This window comes from Gobius niger (genome assembly GCF_951799975.1).
Source record: "Gobius niger genome assembly, chromosome: 4".
In the NCBI taxonomy this organism is placed as follows: domain Eukaryota; kingdom Metazoa; phylum Chordata; class Actinopteri; order Gobiiformes; family Gobiidae; genus Gobius; species Gobius niger.
This window is the reverse complement of record NC_136855.1, coordinates 26,592,546-26,615,846: the sequence shown is the minus strand read 5'-3', so window position 1 is coordinate 26,615,846 and position 23,301 is coordinate 26,592,546. Positions and strand designations below refer to the sequence as shown.

The 23,301-nt window shown below is 41.5% G+C and overlaps 1 protein-coding gene across 7 annotated transcripts in view; it reads right to left on the bottom strand.

Moving 5' to 3' along the window:
* The window catches only part of celf6 (CUGBP Elav-like family member 6), a 153,587-nt gene that overhangs the window by 18,781 nt on the left and 111,505 nt on the right, over positions 1 to 23,301 (bottom strand). For 2 of the 7 annotated variants that reach the window (XM_079555345.1, XM_079555347.1), the window contains exons 4-8: positions 19,663 to 19,791; positions 13,875 to 13,954; positions 4,185 to 4,358; positions 3,204 to 3,351; positions 1,091 to 1,240 (exon numbers count right to left, since the gene is read on the bottom strand). In XM_079555345.1, coding sequence (XP_079411471.1) covers positions 1,091 to 1,240; positions 3,204 to 3,351; positions 4,185 to 4,358; positions 13,875 to 13,954; positions 19,663 to 19,791 — 681 coding nt within the window. The remainder of the gene's footprint in view (positions 1 to 1,090; positions 1,241 to 3,203; positions 3,352 to 4,184; positions 4,359 to 13,874; positions 13,955 to 19,662; positions 19,792 to 23,301) is intronic. The other 5 variants (XM_079555346.1, XM_079555349.1, XM_079555350.1 and 2 more) reach the window with 5 other exon arrangements.

Genomic DNA, 23,301 nt, shown 5'->3' with positions numbered 1-23,301 from the left:
TATGGCTTCCGGAACCACCATTACCCAATATAACAAGCCGCAACCCGTATATAATGCCATTTGTCATATATCATACAAAATATTGCATTTTTCACACACATTTTTTTTTCTTGAACAAGCAGCAGACATGCCTTTAAAACTGAAATTATGATCCAAACAACCCATTAATAATCATTGAACAGACTCCGGTACTATTTGCATGCACTTTCAGATGGAAAATATTGAAACACATGTTCCCTGGAATAGACTCGCGACCCACTGAAAATGGTTCCACAGCCCACTTTAGGGTCATGACGCACTGGTTGAGAATCACCACATTAGAGGACTGACTTCACTTGACAACTCTAATGTATACTGACTAAAGTAGTTGCTGACATTTTGTGTACATTAATCACTCTTCAGTTGAATTTGTAGACAATCTGTGTAATTTTTGACACATTCTATATAATGTCCTAAGTTTAACCAGTGTTAAGGTTTATTATCTCTGCAAATACAGAAACTGTCATAATAAAACAAAAACTTGTGTAAAGATTATTTTCTTCTCTGTCCACAAAAATGAACTATATTTTGCTAAGATTAATAATCGGGGAAATTTGAGGATGCTCAAATTCATGATTTTGACGGAATTCTAGATTGCAAGACAAACACAGGATTAAAAGAGAGCACAAAGGAAACAAACTGTAAGATACGTCTTTGTGAGCAAATCACCACAGACATCAAAGTCAGGATAAGTTGGTGGTTGTTGGTTCTTATTTAAGCTAGGCTGGTTTTCATTTGTTGCTGACGTTTGCCTTACCAACTGAATGTTTGTGCGTTCAAAACGTGCTAGATGACTGGACGAACCAAACTTGTATCTATGAACACTGTTATTCGTGTGGGTAACTCCACCTGAACTTGGACTCACCTCCCATGAGAATCAGTCCTAATAAGTAATTCATTAATCTGGTGCACTCAAAATCTCCCAGCAAATCACACAGTATAAACCCAGTTTTAAGAATACTGGTATATTCTTCATAGTAATAGAAACATCAGTGATCTAGGATTGTTCATTACGCAAAATCAGGGCATGTAATACAAATTAATGAATTACCTGGGTAAGGATGGATCCCATTGGTGTAGATGGGCTCAGACGTCGGCTGCCCATTGCTTTGAGGCGGAAGGGCACTGAATCCATTCACTCCGATAGGTGTGGCTATGCTGGGGACGGCAGTGGCACTGATGCCTGGAGGTGTGCTGGTGCCTGCAAACACCACATTAATTCAATGTAATTATCCTGCTTTATAATTATCTTCCAAAATAACACAAGGATAATCTTTGTTTGGTGAGTATTTAATTATTGTGTTTACCTACTGACCAGCGTAAGAGACAGTCAGACTTTTTAGTGTTGATTTTACCTGAGGCAGTAATCCCAGTCAGTCACCTTGACAGTGTGGGCCTGCTTTATTATTTTTCTAATCCAGGTGAAGGGCATTTAAGTCGTGTAGGATTATGTTTGAAAGGAATATGTAGGCCTTGTGGATTACAAATGCCATATACAGCATGCAGACACTTTATTTAATACATCTGCAGTGACCCCAGCTTTAGGCGGGCGACCTACTTAGTGTCGAGCCATCAAAGCTCCTCACGACGAGAGCCAGAAAGATAGTTCAGATTGAGGGCCAGGATTATCTCGCACAAATCTTTGCTCTTATATTGTATAAGCAAAGGACTCAGCATCCAAAGTCAGTGAATTGGCCGTGTTCCCAGAAAATACATACTGTCATTCTGCCACCGAGGGAAGAAGCGACAGATGAAGGCAGAGGGAGAGATAATGGCAGCCTGAGAATTACTGTAATGTGGCTGCCAACGTGTGACAGGGAATGTTTTACATGTTACTGTCAATGCACGGCTCAACTTCAGTTCTGCACGTACTGGCTGCCACTTCAGAGCAGGGCTTGAAAACGCAGCAAGGGCACAGAATGTTTTATTACGGATTCTGTGGTTAGATATACAAGTTAGACTTTTCAGGGCTAAAAAAAGTTATGTGTGAGGCAAAGAAGCAATGCCAGACAAATGATGATATGATGTGGTATCGTATGATGTTGCAGATCACCTGTATACTGCTGCTATGACTAATACTACCACAACCAAAACTTTTACAACTGCTTTTTTCTTTTTTTGTGTGTGTTTGCTGTTGTTTGCAAGACAATGCTCCCTCCCCTCGATGGTGGACACACAGGCGCAAGCTTCCCCGCAGCACTCCTTCTACATTTACTACAACCATGGTGGGCCTTTCTGTGTGGAGCATGTTCTCCCCAGGATGAATAAAAGTGTGTTTGAGGATGCGAGTGGGGGACAACAGATGGAAATAAGCCCATGGCTACAAACTGGTGTGGCGTATTCATTAACATACACTGTCCCGACCAAATAAACCAGGGGTCCCCAACTGGCAGACCTGGATCCAGATCCAGACCTCCAGAGGCTTGAGTCTGAACCCCAAAGCCTTTCCTTCCTCTCTATATACTTAATGTCTTAGTTAAGTATATAGAAAGTAACTTTACTTGCTGATTTAGTTGTGGACCCCTGAAATAAACCAATAAATTCATTAATTAATAAATAAGAATTACTGCTACTGCTACCAAAAAAAAAAAGTAACAAAGAAAATAGGGCCCGATCTTGCTCAAGGCAAAGCTGGTATCTTGCGTACAAACAACGGTGCACCAGCGCTTTCGCCAGTAGCCTGAGGGCCGTCGCTTTAAGAAAAAAGGGGGGCAGACTGAGGCGTGATTTGCTTCAAGCAGCGCTGACTCTTCCTATTCGCTCTATTCTTCACATTAACATTGTGCAAAGCCTCGCACATCTTATCAAGGACAAACTACAAACTATTTCTCCCACTGTAAGTTAAACACTGTCCATGTCCTGAAACGTGATCAAAACACCAGAACGTGCAATGATGTTGTTTTTTCTCCCCTTGTTTATAATAATACATCTTTTAACAGAAAGCAAAATCCTGAACAAGGTGAAACACTGTTTTCACCAAAGCCTTGAAATGTCTAGTGAACCACCTTATGATAATTTAGATTTGATATGAATTTCCCAGGGAGCAACGCAGGCCCCCTTTCTGATTCCAAAACTTAAACATTATTACAAACCATATATTCTTTCACCTCCGTTGTTTGCATATGGCTTACTGGGTTATTGCACTGGGAAACTTGTTTGCATACCTGAGGAGGGAGTCATGGGAGTCGCCACCAGCCCGTTGACATTGAAAGCTGCCATTTGCTGCATTTGCGCTGCTGCGATGGCTGCCATGGGGTTCAGGTACGAGCCTTGTGTGGCTGCCATCAGTGCGGCTTGCTGTTGCATCATCTGCTGTAGGATTATAGAGCGGCAGGAAGAGCAGGTATAGGAGGGGGGAGTGGAAGGGTTAGGGAAGGGTATAGAAGAAAGAGAAGGGTGAATTAGCCGCAGGATCGGAGCATGTTTACTCTTATATGTCTGTATGCCTGCTTGTCTTTGTTCGGTGTTGCCCTGCCTGCAGCACTGCTCCCCTATCATCGATAAAATGGTCTGGAGATCATTATGCTCCCACCAGATAAAGATAATGTGAGGTGAGTTTGGGAAACAAAAACATAAAAAAAAGTCTAAATGGAGGTAGTACACGTATATATAGGGGCTTGGAAGCAGAGTTTGTGCAGTGATTGTGCATGAGTGGGCGATTCTCACCTGTCAGAGTGAGTTGTTAGCTACTGTGTGAGTGCAAAATCTCACTGACTCCTAATTCAGGCTGTGACTTTCATGTGTGAATGTAAAATGGGGGTTGGGAGTGTGAGCATGTAGGGGGAAAGTGGAGATGCAAGATGTTTTTGGAGGTGTTTGTGCATCTCTCTCACACGCAACCTACAGGAAGAATAGTGGTTATACAGGTACACATTAGAAAGATAACAGATTTTAACTCACAAAGCCATTAATGAGGTAGACAAACACAGTTATTAGCAACAGTTCAAAGTTCCACACTGTGCATATATGATATCATTTGTAGCAGAAGAGGCAGGATAAACAGTATTATAATAATGCTATGTAAATTGAGATTACAGCAAGCATTTAATAGTGTAAATTACACAGGGGGCGCCTCGTACCTAGTGGGAGAAAGTGGGTTCAAAGCTTAATCACAACAGTTTGTGGTTTCTTTTTTTAAAGCTCACCGTCTCCTCCCCCGCCGGGCTGAGACTTACAGCATGAGAGTAGGCGCCATAGGCCCCAAACTGGATGGTCATGGGACTGAAGATGCCGAGCTGGCCAGCCATCTGGTGCATTCTGCGCAGGGTTCGCTCCTTATCAGTGTCTGCAAACTTAACTACCAGACTGGAAGAGGCGCCCTGTAACAACACACAACCAAGCTTGTCAGTCATAGAAATCATATGAAAAAAATGTTGTCCTCTATATTTTACGTAATATACATACTGTATATTCATAGCATATTTTGTATCCTTAGGCATCATGTATCGTGTATCATGGGAAATTAACAGAAAATAGAGGTTTCATAGCATTTCATTTGCCAGCGAAAAGAAAGCTCTGTGTAGGGTAATATATAGGGTTTTTACATCCTACTATTTGTGATCTGTTGAATGCAGTCAGGCTGCATATTTTACTTGTAATTGACTGGTGACTGATTCTTGCTTTTGTGAACTTTCCAATTCAGTGTATACACTGTGATGAACTGTGATCCTCAGCAGGTCCCAGGAGCCCCTGTCCTCTCCTGTAGCTCCACTGACTCCAGTCCTGGGTAATTAGGTCTGACAAAAGCCTTCGGCATGTGCAGGGCAAACTATTGACTAATGGCTCAGCCTTATGGCAGATATACTCTGCATTGATGTTTTTGCTCCTCAGTTTGCATCCAATTAAATCATTTGAGAGACAAAGACCAGAGTCAGTTCCTCGAGTGACACCCGGACAAGAAACAGACAGATAGGAGAGGATGAGGCTGCCAGGCAAAGAATGCAGCCATAGATACTGTCAGGAGAACCAGCTTCTATTTAATTACAGGCAGTGCATGCTGGGAAAGAGCACAGAGAGGCACCAGGACAGAAGGACGCATGCAGCCAAGGGGCAAGCAGGACGTGATTAGTAAGATCATAAAAGCAAAGACACAGGGAGAAAAGTAGTCTATAATCACAACATGAAACAGTGCTTCATAAAAAGCCTCATCCTGACAGGGTCAGGACAAATCCACACTTTGATTTAGAGCTCAGTTTGGTATTCAGGAGTGTGGCTGTTGTGATGCCAGTGCATCCTAACACAACACTTTTTGGGCTTAGCTGCTTTTCATAGTTGTAAAATTTTATTAGGCTAAATTAGAGAGTTTCTTTCAGGCAAATCAGTCAATTCAATGGTCTGAAAGACTGATGAAAGATAAATGTTACTCAAATAAAGTGGTGAAGGTGAAGTGTGAGCCCCGGGGACACAGCACCTCAGCTGGGACACTTGAGAGAGGCAGCTCTGCTCCTCAGGCCGGAGACCCATCTGCTGTTCCTCCCTCGATGCCATTTCAATTAGTTAAATCAATACTCTGACGTGGCAGCGTTAATTTCATTTCCTTCCTCTCGCTGACCTTTTACACCACTTTCTCAACTCTGTAGACCAGTTTGGAGGGAAAGTGCAGTCGGATTTAATGAGAATAGTACTGAGCAAACATCCTTCCACCAGTGGCAGTGGGGCACGGGTCTGCCTGCAGCAGCGCCTGGCATTTAGATCACTTCAATTTTCCTTCTTTGTGTATCTGCTGTATTCTTATGTTCATTTAATACCTCATGCAGAATACATTGTGAGCATCCGCCGTGCAGTGCGAGCCGCGGGCTGTAGTGGGTGCTCAGTGACTCAGGATGTAGCCAAGTCTGGCCTGGTCTGGCCTCTTCTCCCCTCTCCCTCTCTACGGCAGAGTGCTTTTGTGGCAGCAGAGAGGAGGCGAGCCACAATGTCTTTTCTGAGCGGCTTTGGCAGCTACACTGAAGCACTATCACAGCCTCTGCAGGTGTTGACAGCACGGCAAGTCACATCAGAGTCGAGACGTTCTGACTTTAAGAGACTAAATGTTGTGGGTGACATGAAGTGAGCTATTATCGTCCATTTGCAGGAAAGATCTGATATCCACACATTAGATGTTTGGTGAGGAGAGCGTAGTACAGCACAGTAGTTAATTTATCTTTTTTTTTTTTTTACTTTTGATACCATGGACCAAGCCTGGATGATTGAAAGCTCACATAAACAGTTCTACGTTTCGTGAGGAAAACCTGTCAAATTCTGAATCAATATGCACTCAAATAAACTATTTATTGTGACAACCCCAGACAGGAAAAAGCCAAATGGAAATCTCATCATGGTTAAATCATTTTCACATAAAACAATATGATATGGACACCTAATTAAGAAACAGGTGGCAGCAGACCATAGATGCAAATGCAGCCACTCCTCGCTGCGTGTCGAAAATCACAAGCTGACAAACAAACAGAATAATAACCTCAGCCGGCGTGAGTCCTATACCTGGAGAGAAAATGAATTTGCTGAATTTGATAAGGGCCAACAGGGAGTCTTCACTTTTGACAGGTACAACTAAGGAATTTGTCATGGGTTCAAAAACTAATCTAATTCCCTCAACAACACACTTGAGTTGTGAAAATCTCCTGAATTGGATTTTCGTATGGGCCTATACAGAAAGTATAGGAAGGGAAATACACAATGTTGGAGGGATTAGAACTAAAGTACAGCAGAGAAATGACATTGCAGTGATATAAAAAGAGCAAATAGAAAGAGTCCCTACAACACAGTGACCGCTATAGTAAAAATAGCTTTAAAGGGATACTTAGCCTAGTTTTGACACCTACTTTAGTCTCTGCAGTGGACAGTCAGCACACTCCTAATTTAAACAAGCCAAAAACAACTCGCACTGGGTCACCGTGATGGGGGATTGGAAAAAATAAAAAAATAAAAATCAGTTTATACGGTAAAGGGAAAGGACGCGGTAAGGATGTAGATAAAATTAAAGAAAAACTTGTTAATAGGTTCTTCTTCTTCTTCTTCTTCTTCTTCTTCTTCTTCTTCTTCTTCTTCTTCTTTCAGATCAGTGGCTGAACCAAACCGAACTCCAGCCCGGCATGACTCTGACTTGTCAATTTTTTAAGCAATATTAAACTAATACCGCCATGACCTGTAGCAGAGTCAGGCAATTATCAGGTACATTCACTTGAGTGACTCATCAAAGAAATGTTACTTTTAAGGACTTTTCGAGGAGTTTTATCACACCTTACTTTGGTACTCCCACACTGCATAACATTTTGGATTACACTGTTGCCAGCAATACAGAACATGCTCCTAATGACCAGCTAGACACATGAAATGCTATTTTTTGCAGAGGGTGATCCAAGAATGTAAAGGTGGGTCTTAGCCGAGGTGAGTCGCAAACACATCTAGTCTTTTAGGTATTTTTCTTTTTACTTTTATGGTAATTGGAATGATCAGACTTTTCACATTGATGTTCTGTCTGTTTGTGTCACGAGTAAAACACTTTTAAACTGCTACTTGTACTACCATAATAATTGTTTGTAAACATACCGGGCATAGCTGGAGGCGGGAGGATAGATTCCTATACGTTTGTTAAGTGGTGACATCACAGCTCTACTTCCGGAGCCCGAGATGTGCGAGAAACTACAAAAAATTCTTTAATACCACAATCAATATTTCTGAAACTCAACATAGAGTTACTGAACATACTTTTTTATCAGGCTCATTAGCCAAAAATGCTGTACCTACTGCAATAAAAGAAATATTTACCAAAATCGGCAGATCCGGGTTAGCGGAGATTAATGCTAATGGTGTATAAACCTGGAAGTAGCGACTTTAGTAAATATTACTTTTTTTAGCAGTAGGTGCAGCATTTTTGGCTAATGAGTCTGAGAAATAAGTAGACTGAGTAACTCTCCGTTGAGTTTCAGAAATATTGATGGTTGTTTTAAAGAGTTTTTAAATGTTTTTTTCTTGCATATTTGCCGGTCTGCTAGTAGTCGGAAGCGGAAGTCGTGACGTCACACTTAACAAACGTATAGACTTCGGGAATGTAATGTCATATCGCTAAACATTATGGGATTAGCAGCAATTGTAAACTAATGGAGATTTTAAAAGTTAAAATACTGGAGTTATTGTTCACATTTACTTGTTTATTTATATGGATCCCATTAGCTGAGAGCAAAAAGCAGTCAGCTAGTCTTCCTGGGCCCATTCCAAACAACTTTTACATGTTCATAGAAAAATATGTATATGCAGTATTTTAAAAACAAATATAATAACATGTATATATCTTTGACTTAAAATGTAGGATAGATTTAAACATTCATAATACTTTTAGGAGCAAACAAACTCACAAACACGCTTCACATTGTTTTTGAATAGTACCTTATTTCTAAGTTCACGAATTCCAACTGGAATACGGTTCCAGGTAGATATAGCTCTATAGAGAACCGTTTACTTCATGAAATTAGTTTTAGGATGTTGCGTTATTATATGACCATTGGATGCCATTCTAGTATTATGCTTATGCACAGAGTTTAATAGGACAATTTGATTGAATATAAAAACAGTCCTTTTGACTGATAGGCTGTAATATATTAAGGTGCCCAATGTAACTTGTATTCTTTGACTTAGATTGAGCCGTGACAGAGTAGAATACATGTGCTCTCTGTTAGTTTTAATTGAGCATCCAAGAACAAGTCTCGCTGCCTTGTTCTGAACCACTTGTAGCTTTGCTAGATCTTTCTTAGCAGCAGAGGACCACACTTCAGAACAATATGACAAGTGGCACAAAGTTAAAGACTGGGTAACCATTTCCAAAGTGTCATGTTTCACATAACGACTACATTTTTTGGAAACTGCAATGGCACGTCCCATCTTATTAACAACAGCATTAATATGTTCTGTCCAAGAAAGACTACTGTCAATGACCAGACCCAACAGTTTGCATTACATTAAAACACTTGGACACCACAGTGTTAGATGTATTTACCAGCAGTACTTTTTATACTGTTTTTAAGCTAATGTTAGTCAATGGAAATGTATGCTAACAGTTGCAAAGATGGCGGATCTCCATGGTAACTGTGGAATTTCCCAAACTCTATACTCTCATCTCTTACTTGAGTGATCATTCAGTCACTACTTTACTACTTCCGTAATGTTACTCATATTTTGGCTCGTCTATGCACCTCAGCAGTTAGATGATAGATGAAGTACTGGAAGTATCTGACTACAGTATGGACCATGCCTTGTTATCGCCAGTTCTCACTGGTGTGACAGCCATGGCGTGACACTGAACATGACAATGCTCCTGTCTGCCTCTCCCTGCCATCTGAACTCGTGCCATGCCCCTTTGCTGCCTTACACCCAGACAACAGCTGAACCAGTTAGAGCGCCTTCCCCGTGCCCAATCCCCTTTTAAAGTTCGCTTCCGAGGCACCTGCAATCCACAGTAAGCATCAATTAAAGCTATGACCGCATCTATCAGTGCGTGCCCTTTAGTGGCATCCCGCGCCCTTAAACTTCATTACAGCCTTTCATTTGAGGCCGCCGCGTTCTTCTGTAGGTATTAATGATGGCGTGAGCGCGTGTGCCAGGTAACACAGATGCTGCGGAGAGAACATTAGGGAAGGAGAGAGAGAGAGAGGCACACTTCTTTGTTCAAGGTTCAGCCAGAGCCACAGCTGGCAGTGGGCAGAGGCAGCGCAGCCGAGTCTCCGAATCACGCCTCCTGTTAGTCTGTTGTTGACGACATGTGGCACTGATATTATCCAAATTAACTGTGTAGCCCATTGGTACCACAGCCTTAGCCGGGTGCTAATGGCCACCTTTCCAATTAATCTGAAAGGCAGTTAGGATTTGGACGCAGTGGATAACAGGTGCAGCGATGGAGGAGATATTTATACAATCATTAACTTAGATCATTTAAACTACCGCAGATGGACTGGTTCCATCTCCTGGAAAACTATCATTGCATTATTAAAGATCATCATATATTCTACGCCGAAAAAGCGGGGTACAATTCGTTTTCAACAGTGAACGTACTCCGATGAGACTTATGGAAATATACGACTCTGTTCTTTTAATGAACTGTCCATGGTTTCTTCCAAAGTATGTGCCGTAAATTAATACTCAACACGGCAATAGGGAAAACTCGTACCTTACTTTAACATTGTTAGCGCTGTGTGACTAAATGCGGCATGATTTTTGAAAGTTTGAAAGCAAGACAAGGTGATAACAAGTTTGCCAGGTGTGGATTTGATCATGTTTATTGCTCCTGTGGTGTATTTTGCATTTAGAGAAAGTCATTAAAAGTGCTCTCAGATGTTCAGTTTGCAAGAAAATGGAATAATCCTACTTTTGAATATCATTTTAGTGCATACCTTTTGTTTGTAAAGTCACGCTTTCCAACAAAGAGTGATCCTTCTGGTGTTTGTTCTGTGCTTATTAAAATCTGACCCGTGCGAGTTACACGGCAGAAAGTTTGGCTTCCACAGCACACAAAGTTAAAACTCCAGCAGTTTGTCCTGCTCTCTCTCTACTTCAATGTAATGCAAAATGAGACAGCATCAAAAAGATGTGTAAATTACATCTGGCTTCCAGCACACTCTCTGACTGCCAGGAAGCATCCGTAAATATTTATTGCAGAACATCAGTGGAGTGTGTGAAGGTATGGGCGCCTGCCAGCAAAAGTGAGTGTGTATGTGTCCAGCTGTGCAGTACTCAGTGCAAATGCTGCCAGTATAATGCTTCATAATTCATCATTTCTTTTACTTAGGCTTCATTGGTGACAGAAGAAAAAGGAAATTACAATTATTGTAAAAGGAGCTGGGTAATAGTTCCAGATGCATGAGGCTGACTCTCAAACTTAACTCTATAATAGACTGGACAAATGCATTAGCAAGTCCCCATAGCCTGTTGTGTACACACAAATAGACATTTACATCACCAAGCCCAAACAGAAGTGCCAAGGTTCCCTGGAGTGAGCAGGCACGCCAATCACTTCTGCCTATTTAAAGTCTCAAACTGTTTCATAATACATGAAGATAAATAGCAGCATCTCCGCCCCTTATGCTTTTAGAAGGAAATGGAGAGAAGCCAAGTGTGAGCAAACCAAGACAGAATTGCACTTGCCAGAGTAAAGTACTGTTTAAATCGTATCCTTCAAAGACCGCGTGTCTTCTGTGTTATATTTGGTGTTCGATTCCCCAATTCAACACGTGCATGTCACTGTACATTGGGTAGAATATGAAGTACTGTATATGTGGAGAATCCAAAGAAAGCATACAGGATAATGCCACCCCATGTTGTTGTCACTCTGATCACAAAACTCACAAGGCAATAGTTAACCACTCTGCCACCACACACCATTACAGGCCCCCGGCATAGAACCTTTGACCCCTAAGATGACTTTGGCACTTTAAAGGAACAGGCCACCGTTTTTGCATACGGAGATATTTTCTTACCTGAGCTTAGATGAGTTGATGCATACCTGTCTGGTCTTTACACGTGTGCTCAGTCACGCAAAAAGACCAAAGATGTTGTTAGCATTCAACCTCTCCTCTATCCTTTTCTAAGAGCATAAAAAGCGGCACTACATTGTAGGGCGCAACACCTTAGGAGCACTTTGACTTGACTGCGTGGATGTCGAAGTGCTCCTAAGGGTTTTTTACACCTAATATACATAATATAGAACCCCTTTTAATCCTCTTAGAAAATCGGGATGTTTAATTTTGTGTAGCTATATGTGTATCGTGTAAATGCTCATGTAACCGTATTTAAATAGGGAAACTGTGGAAGAGCTCGGTCGCTTCCAACTTCACCCACGTTTGACCTCATACAGTAGAGGAGAGGAGTAGAGGCTAAATGCTAACAACATCTTTGGTCTTATTGCCTGACTGAGCGCACGCGCAAAGACCAGACAGTTACGCATCAACTCATCTAAGCTCAGGTAAGAACATATCTCAGTATGCAAAAACAGTGGCCTATTCCTTTAAGCACAAGCAGAAATCAAATACTTCTTTAAATGCTGAATGCAGTCAGTTACCTTAAGATTCTGCCCCCAAACACCCTGTTAGGATATATGATCCACAACTTGGGCATTTGCAGGAAGTGGTGCTTTACTTTGAGCCATAATTGAGAGGTTTGGTTCCTGGCCCTGTCACAAAGGTCATGTATTCGGCATTGTCGATTCGAGAAAGTACCTTTGGACTGTATGCAGCGACAAAGTACAACACAGCATGTTTTGCACGTTAAGGGTCTATTATCACTGCACAGCACATATTAGAAAAAGTGCTGGAATTTTCTTTTTATAGCTATAAAAATGGCCTTACTCACATATAATGGAGGTAACTGATAAACGCATGTCTAGACATTTTCCAATTTTAAGTTCAAAAGTTTACTGCAACAATAATACACTTTTGCTGTGAACATGACTTGGACATTTTTCCGGGCAAGGCAACTAATTTCACACTAATTTCCAACCGCACCATCAGGTTAATGGAATTGCCCGTGCTTTTAAAATGATAAACCTTACCCATGTTTTCTGGTCTGACTTTGGTTGTAACTTCTACACTCTCCATCTGCGCTAAAATTGTCGGAGCGTTTTCATCAAACTATACTTGGACTTCATTTTGAACCTTTGGCGGTCCGTAATATCACAAAATCATATGCCACACAATCTCTCCGGAGGACATGTTTAAAGATTCATGCACTGTGCAAAGTAATCACATCTTGATAGAGGTGTGAATGTAAACAGCATATCTCTGCTGAAAAGATGGTCTGAAAAGTGTAAGACATGGATATTGAGTCTAAAGGGGGAGGTACGGAGCGTGCATGAATGTGGCAAACGCTGACGCAAGGAATCTTTTGTTAAAGCACACAGCGAGACAGACTGTGAGAGTTGTGTAGTTGATGTGGTTTGAAAATTGATGTTCTTGTGACTATTAGCACCGTAAACATGGAAAGGATTCAATCATCCTGACTGCTTTTTTTTCCTAGAGGATATGAGTGGATAAATACTTTTATAGAGTTTTAGGATGTAAATACCCCAAACCACCATTTAATCTCCATCCTCCACCATATAACTAATAAAAAAAAATCCTCAGAGCAGTTTTTAGAACCCTTTTTGGTTTTGTTTTAGAAGACATGTACCTCGTGAAGAAGGATAAATGAGAGTGTGTGTGCAATAAGTGAATCTAAACCCATTTCAGACCTACAGATTTCCTCTTCTGAGACACTGAGGTACCAAGAGCCCCCCACACCTGCAGCACAGTGAAGGCGTGACAAGAGGCGCTACATGACACAAAAAAGGGACAAACGAGGAGATATCCGGGCCATACTCACAGCGAAGCCAAACATGCCTTATATTGTTCTGGCTAATGGACATTCACTTGAGAATAAAACAGATTAACCGCTAAGCTCTTCCCAGAAGATGGTGACAGACGGGAGCAGAGGGAGCTGCTCAGGAGGAAGAGGAAGGATGAGGTGGAGGAGCTGACCAGTGCAGGACACCACGCTCTGAAACAGGGACAAACCCAGGAGGCGCTGCACCGGTTCAGAGGATCAGAGGAGACTGAAGGCAACCAGCCAGGTTTCCTATGGGTGCAACGTTTTCCCCAACTTCCAAAAACATGCGGCGCGGCTCAGTTGCAGCGGCTCAGTTGCAGCGGCTCAGTTGCAGCGGCTCAGAACTAACACCTGAACACAATTTCGTTGTACAATGACAAATAATGCACTGACATACTCACTTTTTAACTTCCTTTGGACTGTATTCGCTCTGAATTACTTGTCAAACATTTCATGCAAAGATGACTTTTGATTTGTTTGATACTTACTGGCATAGTTTGTCCACCATGTAAGCTGTTGATGGCTGCCTGGGCTTCTCCGTGGCTGGAAAACTTGACAAAGGCACAGCCTGTATAGACAAACAAAATAAAAAGAAACGCATAATGAGTGAGATGGCCTTGCATATTGAAAGGCAGCCATCGCCATTGTTTCTGCTTTCTAAATAGATTCTGCCATTAATTTGTTGTTGCTGGACTACGAATAAATTAGGTTATCAATTGTGGTTGGGGACAACAGCTCGGCGGAACATCCTTTCCCTTTCCTGTTTCTTTATTCCACTTTGGTGAATAGAGCCCAGGCGTTTACCAGCCTGACTTGTTTGTGATTATTAATCTGTTTAATATTTACACATCGAGATTTGTGTGCAGTCACTCAGAAAAAGAGATTATGATGACAAGGCATAGTATTATTATCTGTCCATCTAACCGGATCTCTGCTCGCAAATAATTTCAGACTAGAGGGAGAAGCATTTTGCTCAAGGGGTATTCAAATGATCTCGAATCAGTTGTGTGTAGTTTATGTGCGCTGGGAAACGTCAACATAAAAAGTTGGCCAGGAGACAAAAGAGCAGCCAGTGGCGACAGCCTTCTGGAGCCCTATTGTATTAACATTTCAAATAGCATATAAAAAAAAACTGATTTACTCTGATAATAACACAAGCTTATATACCCTAATGTTGAGTTAGTGTGTGTCAATGGACATGTCAGGGCGACCTATAAACTACAATAACATAAAGAATAAGCCCAAGGACTGATATACCGGCTGAGTAAAATCTGGTAAATTTCCAAAAGCTATTAAATTAAAGAGAGGCTATTTCTCTAAGTTTTATGATGGTAATAGAGTGGAAGAGCTATTCTGTTATGTCCTATTCTTATCCTTGCCTTCAGGTAGCCGATGTGTTAAATCAAGAGATATACCTAATTAACAAACTTCTGCACTAATTCCACCACCTTTTCATGTATCAAGCTGCGCGTTTGCTGAACCAGGCAAGTTCAGACTACGTTTCCATCCTCTGACAAGTTTTTAAAGTTATTTGTTACTTTCATTCAGTTTAGGCTCTCAAAGGGAAAGTGATGATTCATTTAAATGATCTGTGATAGGTGAAGAAAGTCAGATGTCTCGACTACTCAGCCATGCGGTGTCATCTTTGCTTCCGTGGAGCATAAATTAGCATCTCTTCGCCAAACCCAGAGAAGTGTATAGCTCCATGTGGGAAGTCATTTAAGAACAATTTAAAAAATACATGCTTTATATACAACTCTGAGGATAAGAATCTCTCAGAAATTAGACACTTGCAAAGGCCACATCTTTTGTTCAAGTGCTCACAGTTGAACAGATCTAAAGCAAAATTATCTTTTTTTTTTTTTGACACAGAATTCGGTTGCTCTTTGGCTCGACCTAACCATGGCCTTGTGACGGAGAGAGCAAACATATTTAACCTTTGTAATTGAGTATAATAGAAGGCACTTTCATTGTGTGAAACTCTTTTTTTCTACAGAGAGTTAATTGCTGTTCACAATCACTATCAGATGAGACCACAGACCGTCTAAAAAGCTGCCAGAGTCACAGCAAACATACAATGTTCTCACATTAAAAAAAGTAAATGCATAAACAGTGATGGCCATTTTGTGACACTAAAAGGACAGCGGGAAGTGAGAGTGCAGCATCTCCAAAGAATCTAGCCGAGTGCTACAGCCTCATAAATTATAGTGCACATTTAGGTTTCTGAATTTGATGGCTCAGAATGAGTGGAGGGGGAAGAAAAGGGAGAAATTGTATTGCTTTCAAGCAAAGGGGATCTGCTCTGCCTTTTGAATTCCTGGGGTAATAATATGTATGCATGAATCCCATCCCACTGGATGGGTGACATTTATAACACAACTTAATTATAGTCCTAAAAGCCATCTCTCTATTATTCCTGACAATTCCAAGCTCTATTCAGCTCTGGCAGCAAGTGTTGCACTTTGAAAGTACTTTGAGGAGCAGCGTAAAGAAATGGATGTCAAACTTCTCTGCCTTTTTACTGGTGGAGAGGGCCACTGAAAAGCCTCTGAGTAGCATACATTTACATCAACAAGGGACAAAGCCTCCATCATGGAACAGATAGCACTGTCATTTCAAGGTCTGTCTCATTCAAATTACACAAAACTCATCCCTGGTGTGGGATCTGGCTAAATAAATTGCCGTAACATCCTGTAATGATTCCATGGGACTGTTGAAAAGTGGGTAAAATTAAATACCAATACCAAGCTGTACCATTTGAGCCGTGAACTTGGTATTCTCTGGAGTTTGAAACGATAAAAGTTTGGCAGCGTAGTGATGATCATATTGATTTAAACACAAATAGAAATAGCACACAGAGACAGTAGAAAGACAACAGTTGATGGGTGTGAAGGAAGGCGCAGGTGACACAGAGCCACTGTCTGAATGAGGGAGAAAACTAGCTCCTGCAGCCAGCCCTTTTCATTTTATGGGCTGTCAATCAACTCTAAACATCTGAGGTACTTGGAGAGAGAGGATTCAGGGCAGAGACAAGCCGAGTGGAAACAGACAAGGACAGAGAACAGAAGGGTCATGGCAAGATGCACAACTGATAATTTGGAAAAGGTAAAGCATAATGAGTAGCAAAATCATAAGATAGTTAAATCATATTCACACACGGTACATTTTTCTATGTCACTGATTTCTAAACTGATTTTTGTCAAATTGCAATACAACATTTTGAGTAACTTCCCAACCAGAATAGGTACAGCAAACGAGTTGAAAAACAAACACAAAACAAAAAACACTTTACTCAATTTGTTCGGGGTATAAATATTTTTTATAGGTGGTCCAACAGAAAAGGTTGCTCCATAAAATATTTACAAGTTAGTGTGGCCTTCTGTAGCTCTGTTAATGGAAAACTTTTACCAATCCTGTGTTCAAATACCGCCGTTCGCTTGGGCTGGGTCTCACTTGCTACAGCTAAAATGGCACAATCTCCAGAAATACTCCATGCATTTTATATCAACTGCCTGAGACTGTGCAGTGCGGGAGGTCTTTCAGCGAGTGCAAGGAAACATTTCCGTTCACACGATTCACAACACAAGTCTAACAGTCTAAATTTGTGTTGTAAGATCAGGATAACATTGTGACTAAAGAGATTCTTCTTGATGCACAGTTACTATGGTATAGGAGTTATCTTTTAACTGTCATAATGCTACTGTTTTTGACCTAGTTTAGAGTTAATATCACCGTTGATACTGGATCTATCACACAACAAATCTTGCAAATGCTGTCAGTTGAAAGTACTTATGCTAAATCCATAGAAATAAAAAGGAGAAGTGGCGTTTGATCCGTATGCGCACAGTTAGTAAGTAGGCTTGTCCAGGAAACTTTTCAGAGTCCGTTAGCCTGCTCAATTCATTTTTCCTATAGCCGCAAGCATTAGCCACCAAACATCACAAATTATGAACGATCCAGATGTTTCAACCCGTCGACCACATTTAGGTGAGGTCAAAGCCTAGTTAGAAATCATTACTGACTGTACACACCCTTTGAGATTTTACTTTAGATATAAATATGCGTCTAAAAGTGTCCTCTGAGCTAAATACTAACTAAATTCTGCTTTTTGTGGGGGTCGGACACACATCCAATGGCCACTAAACATCATCTTACAATAAATTAATGATAAAGAAACTACAGAAGTTACATGTATGCCACGAAAAGTACAAAACATACCTGCCCATATGTTAGTATTGCGCTTGTCTTCCCTATTGATTTGTGTGGGATGGGCGGTTCAGGTCTGGGATTCGACAGCTACCAATGTGTGCATTTGCAGGAACAGGCTAAGAAAGCTAAAGGCATTTCTGTGATTTCTGTACATGCTAAATTGACTTTTTTTGAGCTAGTAAATTCTGCTCTCTCAGGAGTAGTTCTGTATATTCAGTCATTCTTCTCATGTCATGCGGTGGTGCTCCGTCGTCTGCGAAGTTTATCAGGTTCACTTGATTCATTCTGATCATTTCAGGTCTTAAACTGGCCCTATGTCTTGCCAGTGAGAGCAGCGGATGTTTTGGGCATTATTACACCTGCTTCATTTCATTGTGTGAGCGCAGAAGGCTTGTGCAAGCATTTTGTTTGCTCAATAAAAGAGCAGAATTACTTTTTCATACCTTTACTCTCGTTAAGTTTTAAAACTAAAATGCCACAGCTAAAGTGTGAGGAAATACTTGAAATAAACTTGAATAATGCATATTTTGTCAAGATCAATATGACTAAAATATAGGCCAGGGATTGGTGGGATTTTCTATGGACATTTCTTTAAATACCATGCCACTCCTGTACTGGTCTTCCCATGCATCTGCAACAGTCTAAATCAGCCTTTCTATCCAGCACATTTTAACTTCAGTATTATGTTTGACTTAAAAGCAATCCTGCTTGATTGGTATTATTTTGCATCCATTTCAGGCTCAACCCACCTCTAATGATTTGCATGCTTTGGTTAAACTCTCCTTTGGTCGGGAAGCATATTGATGTAAAATCTAACAAGGATTGTAAATAGATGTAATAAGCTTAAGACATGACAGCGAATGCCTCTAAATGTGGCGAAATGTGCGGAAACAAAGTGAGTGACAGAAACATCACCCGCAGCCTGGCAGCTTTATTTACAGTAGGACATTATCGTCCAATGGTGTCTCCAGGGAGGGATGATGGGAATGTGGGAAACAAACATGATTACACTCCTCCACTTTGCTGATAACAGGAAGAGTGTGAGGAGAGAGAGGGGGCTGGTGGAGGAGGAAGAAGAAAGACAAGGTGTTTGTGATGTATTTGGAGAGAAGAGCTGCAGTAATGAAGAGACAACAGAAGAGGATGGGGATGAAAAATGAGACGCAGGAAGCAGAGTGAGAACTGAACGGCAAGAAGTAGTGAGGAAAGAAAGTCTGGTAGGTGTGGCCGTTGTGAAATGCGTTACAGAATCAAATTCCATGCAAAAAGAGGAGAGTGATTTCACACAAGCATTTGCAGTTGTTGACAAAGGTTCTTAAGCTGTCATCTGTACACGGTAGTTTAAGTTTGACGGGTGGTTCGCTTCTCTTCCAAAAAGCTTCATCAGCAACTCTCCGGGCAGGTCATTTGTAATGGTGCACTCATTTACTCCCAACTTATTACAAAAACTTCTACTGTTCAGTGATACCAACACTCACCCCTGCTGGATCGGTATATACATCCTGCTGCCAAACAAAGAGAGTGGCTGACGAAGCTTTTTGGATGGGAGGTGAAACAACCGCAACACTTAAACTAGACCAAGTGCAGGTGACAGCTTAACAATCTTGTTGTATTATGGTAAATTCCTGCACAACTGAGAGCTTACACAAACAAGGATTTGCAGTAATTAACACAATGTAATCAGAAGTGTTACAAATCCAACAAATTCAATATAAAAGTTACAGCGCAATGTCAGATGATGTTACGGCAGATTTTTTTCCCCAAACACTCTTCAAATAAATCCGTAAATGTTCCGTCCTTTTTATTTTTAAATTGAGATTTGAATCATTATTTGATACTAAGAGATAGTTAAGGTGTTACTTGTACAGTACTACCATCTTTGATCTTAATAGTTGGCTGTTTTCATCCCTAAGAATCTGCAGTAACTTTGTCTGACATTGGCGTGCCGAAACCTGAAGCAGAGGTGAGAGAGAGGCAGAGGACGGACAGGGGACAGAGAGGGGACAGACAGGACGCAGACAGGACACTACTCTGTGATGGAGGTGTGTGGTGGTGGGCGGCTCTGACCCTTACTGGCCCCATCAGGCCCTCGCAGCACGGTGCACTCCTCGATCTGCCCAAAGGTCTCGAAAAGGCGACGCACGTCATCCTCACTCTGCTGTTTGCCCAGCATTCCCACAAAGAGCTTCCTGTCTTCTGGATGGAGAGGAAGAGAGAGAGATAGAGAAAGGGCGTAAGGGAAGGAGGCAACAGACTCTATACCTGCGCTGCGCTGAGGAGCTAGAGCATCTCAAGCCCTACTTTTATCAGCAGTCGGCTGTGTTAGCGCCGCCGCTGTTGTTGTTGTTATTGATCTTACAGTGGTGCGGTGTGCCACCCCCGCCCCACAGTCCCGGCGTAAAGGCAGATATATTTGTGTTTCCGGTGAGCTATTCAAGTCAGCCAGCAAGATGTTTGATAGTGGTGATGTTGTGTGCGCTGTGGGTTTTAGGTTTGAGCTAGAGAAAGAGAATGTTTTGCTCAGGTAGGCGTTCTTCAGATCTTTGAGATGCTTTATTCACAGCGAATAAATAGATAGGATGTTACATTGCATCTAGTCTTTATCAAAGGTTAACATGTAAACTTTGTGTCAGGGGAGTTGGGCGTTGACTTGAAGAGTGAATTCTTGCTTTAGTATACCAACCTTTTGAATAGCCAGTCAGAGGCTAAACTGGGTCCAGACCAGGGCTTAAACATGTCCACGAAGGACTTAACCTGGTTTTTACCACATTCTACTGGTCTAAAAATGTGGATGTCAAAGCTTTGACTGAGGAAGCATACAATATCTGTAATCTGTTCACTGTACTTTTACTTCGATCAAGTAAGTAAAATATACACTATTTTACTTTTTAACCCCCACCTACACAAGCACATTTTCTCCAGTTATTATACAGACATCCAGGCATTACCCAAATCTAAAAGCTTCCCGAAATAGAGATGAAAACGTAAATGAAGATGAAAAAGCAACAAAAACACAATGAAAATTTGACCAAAAAAAAAAGTTAAAAAAAAAAGTGACAACGCAGCAACAGCACATGGAAACATGAGGAATAATTTTAGATCAGTGTTGTAGGTCTTAGCTTTCAAGTGAGGCGTTACACAGGCCTGTAGGCTGCAAAAAGTTTTTTACGATTCGTAAAGCCGAACTGGAGAAAATGCTCTCGGTTACAAGCGCATTAGAGTATTGTTACTCATACACAACGCTGAAAATGTTCCTTGTACGATATTCACCCAAAACATACAGTCGCCACCGCTACAACTTTAGAAAGCTCTATCACAATTAGGAGTTAACGAACAAACCCTGTTTTGGACATACATCACGCTCGTTTTTCAACTTACACTTTTGTACAACATTAAGCTTTTTCCCTATTTTGCCATGTTGTGGAATGAAATGACCAGGAGCGAGAAGCCATCGCCAGAACTGATGGAAGGTGGCAGGAAGAGGAAAAGAATTTTATTGGAAATGACACTGTTGATCTTCGGCGTGAGTCATTTGACTGGTGGGGCCCGGGGTACGGGAGGGTGCATATGTGTGTAGAGGGGTGGGGGGGATTGGAGTGTGTGTGTGTGTGTGGGGGGGGGGGGGGGGGGGGGTCACCTGGTCTTGGACAGATGTGACGCCTCCTGTACCTGCCAGGCCCCATTAGATGCAGCTGCTCTAAAAATATAGCACCCGGGTTTGCTAGTGGCGACGGGGAAATCAGAACCTGTTCCATTTCTGTAAAGTTCATATGAATCACACTCGGGCTGCTCGCTTGACCACACAAATGAGTGTTTGAATAATGAATGAGACTGCACTGACCGGAGCTACTGCGGCTGCTGCTGCTGCTGCTGCCAGAGATGTCCATGTTTGTCCACTGGCTCATATGAAGTCGCATGTATCAAATTTAATATCTAAGGCTTGTTTTAGGTAAAGGGAACGACATTCAATGAAGTGTAGCAACAGGTTGTGCTGCTTTTGCTGGCAGGGGGAAAAACCAAAGCATAAAAAGAATATCCCAAACAATGGCATCTTTGTAATTAATTGTTTGTAGAGAATTTGAGTGAAGTACAGACATGTGAATAAAACAAAATACAACTCTAGGGATGGTTTTAATGAAGGAATGACATTATGTCTGTCAGAAGGAATGAAATGAGATCTTAAAAGCCTTCTGACTGATTATTATTGCGACTGGATGCAAATCTGAATATCAGCCACAGTGCTTTACAAATAAAATGGATTGGATGGCTCGGGAAAAAGGGTGTTTTCGGCACAAACTTCCTTCAGAGACATTGGGCTGTGGATAACAATCTCTTGAACTTCTTGTCTTTTAGGTGAACGCAGTAATAAAAACCCCTCTGAAGTCAGCCCTGAACAGGTGCGCGGCAGAAATGAGCCTGACCCCTCCCTGTGATAGCAAAGGTGAAACATGGGGATCACAGCAGCCCGCTCCTGTCTGCACTTCCAACACGTTTTCAGCGAGGTGTCACTGTTCCCGCCTTAAACGGGGCATAAGTGCACTTTTACTGCCTCCTGCAGTGTGCTAATGTTTCGGGACAAAAAAGTCTCATCTCGGCCCCGGCCCGAAGAGATCTAATGGCGGCTTTACAAGGCTAATTAACAAGCCATGAGTGAGGTAATGAACTTTCCAAATGTGCTGGCAAACGCAAAAATAAATGACACCCCAGTGAAGGCATTAAAGGCAGTGTGAGTGTACTTCAGAGGCCTCCTTTGGGAGAGCCACTGTGAGAAAATGAATTCAGAGCTGCTATCTTTTCATTGCCGGACCTAAGAGCGTCTCCGTTGGCCCACTGCAGGCCCTGGCTAGAGTATAGATTGCTATTAATTAGTCCACTTTACACCTGTCTTCCAAGCAGCTCTTATTGGATTTTGCAAGTTCCTGCACATCTCCCATGGCCACTTGTGAGGTTTAAATTGACATTTTATGAATATTAATAAATATCTTCTAATGCGTCCTCTGCTCTCACATCGGCCCACATGTCCAAATGGATATCAGCTAAATGTTAAAGGTTTCTCTGCTCACATAATGCAGGGCAGCACTCACACTAGCAGGTACAAATGCTTTTGGGGCTGAGATCGTTGCCAACCATTTGTATTTTGATAGATTTCAGCAAAATTTCAGTACAGTGTTGTTTTTTAAGCTACAAATTATCCCCCTCCGTGTATTCATAAGATTATTTACATATTTATTTATTTGTTCTTTTATTTGCTTGCTTGTTATTCATTTATTTATTATCTACTATTACGATGTCCTTGAGTCTGTTGAAAGACAAAAGAACTGCAAGAACTATTATAGTGACCTCTTGAGGCGGAAACTTTACAATATATTGGATCACAATTTTCTGATACTTTGATGTTGCTTATCCATTTTTCAACAGATACACCACCACTTATCGCCTTTTTCCACCCATGTCCCAATTTATTGATATACAGCTCTAAGGAGATGTCCAAACCAAGATGTCACGTTGACAGCTCTGTGTCATGAACGCAAATAAAAACGGAGATCAAAAAAGTTATAAAAACACTACTGACATCTGACAATTGCTTGTCTCAGGAAGCCCTTTCATTTCAGCACCCGGTATATTAAAAATTAATGGATTTTGCACAGACGCCATATGCTGTCAAGATTGATGCTTCTCTCTGTGGAATAAAGTGGTACTTGTGTT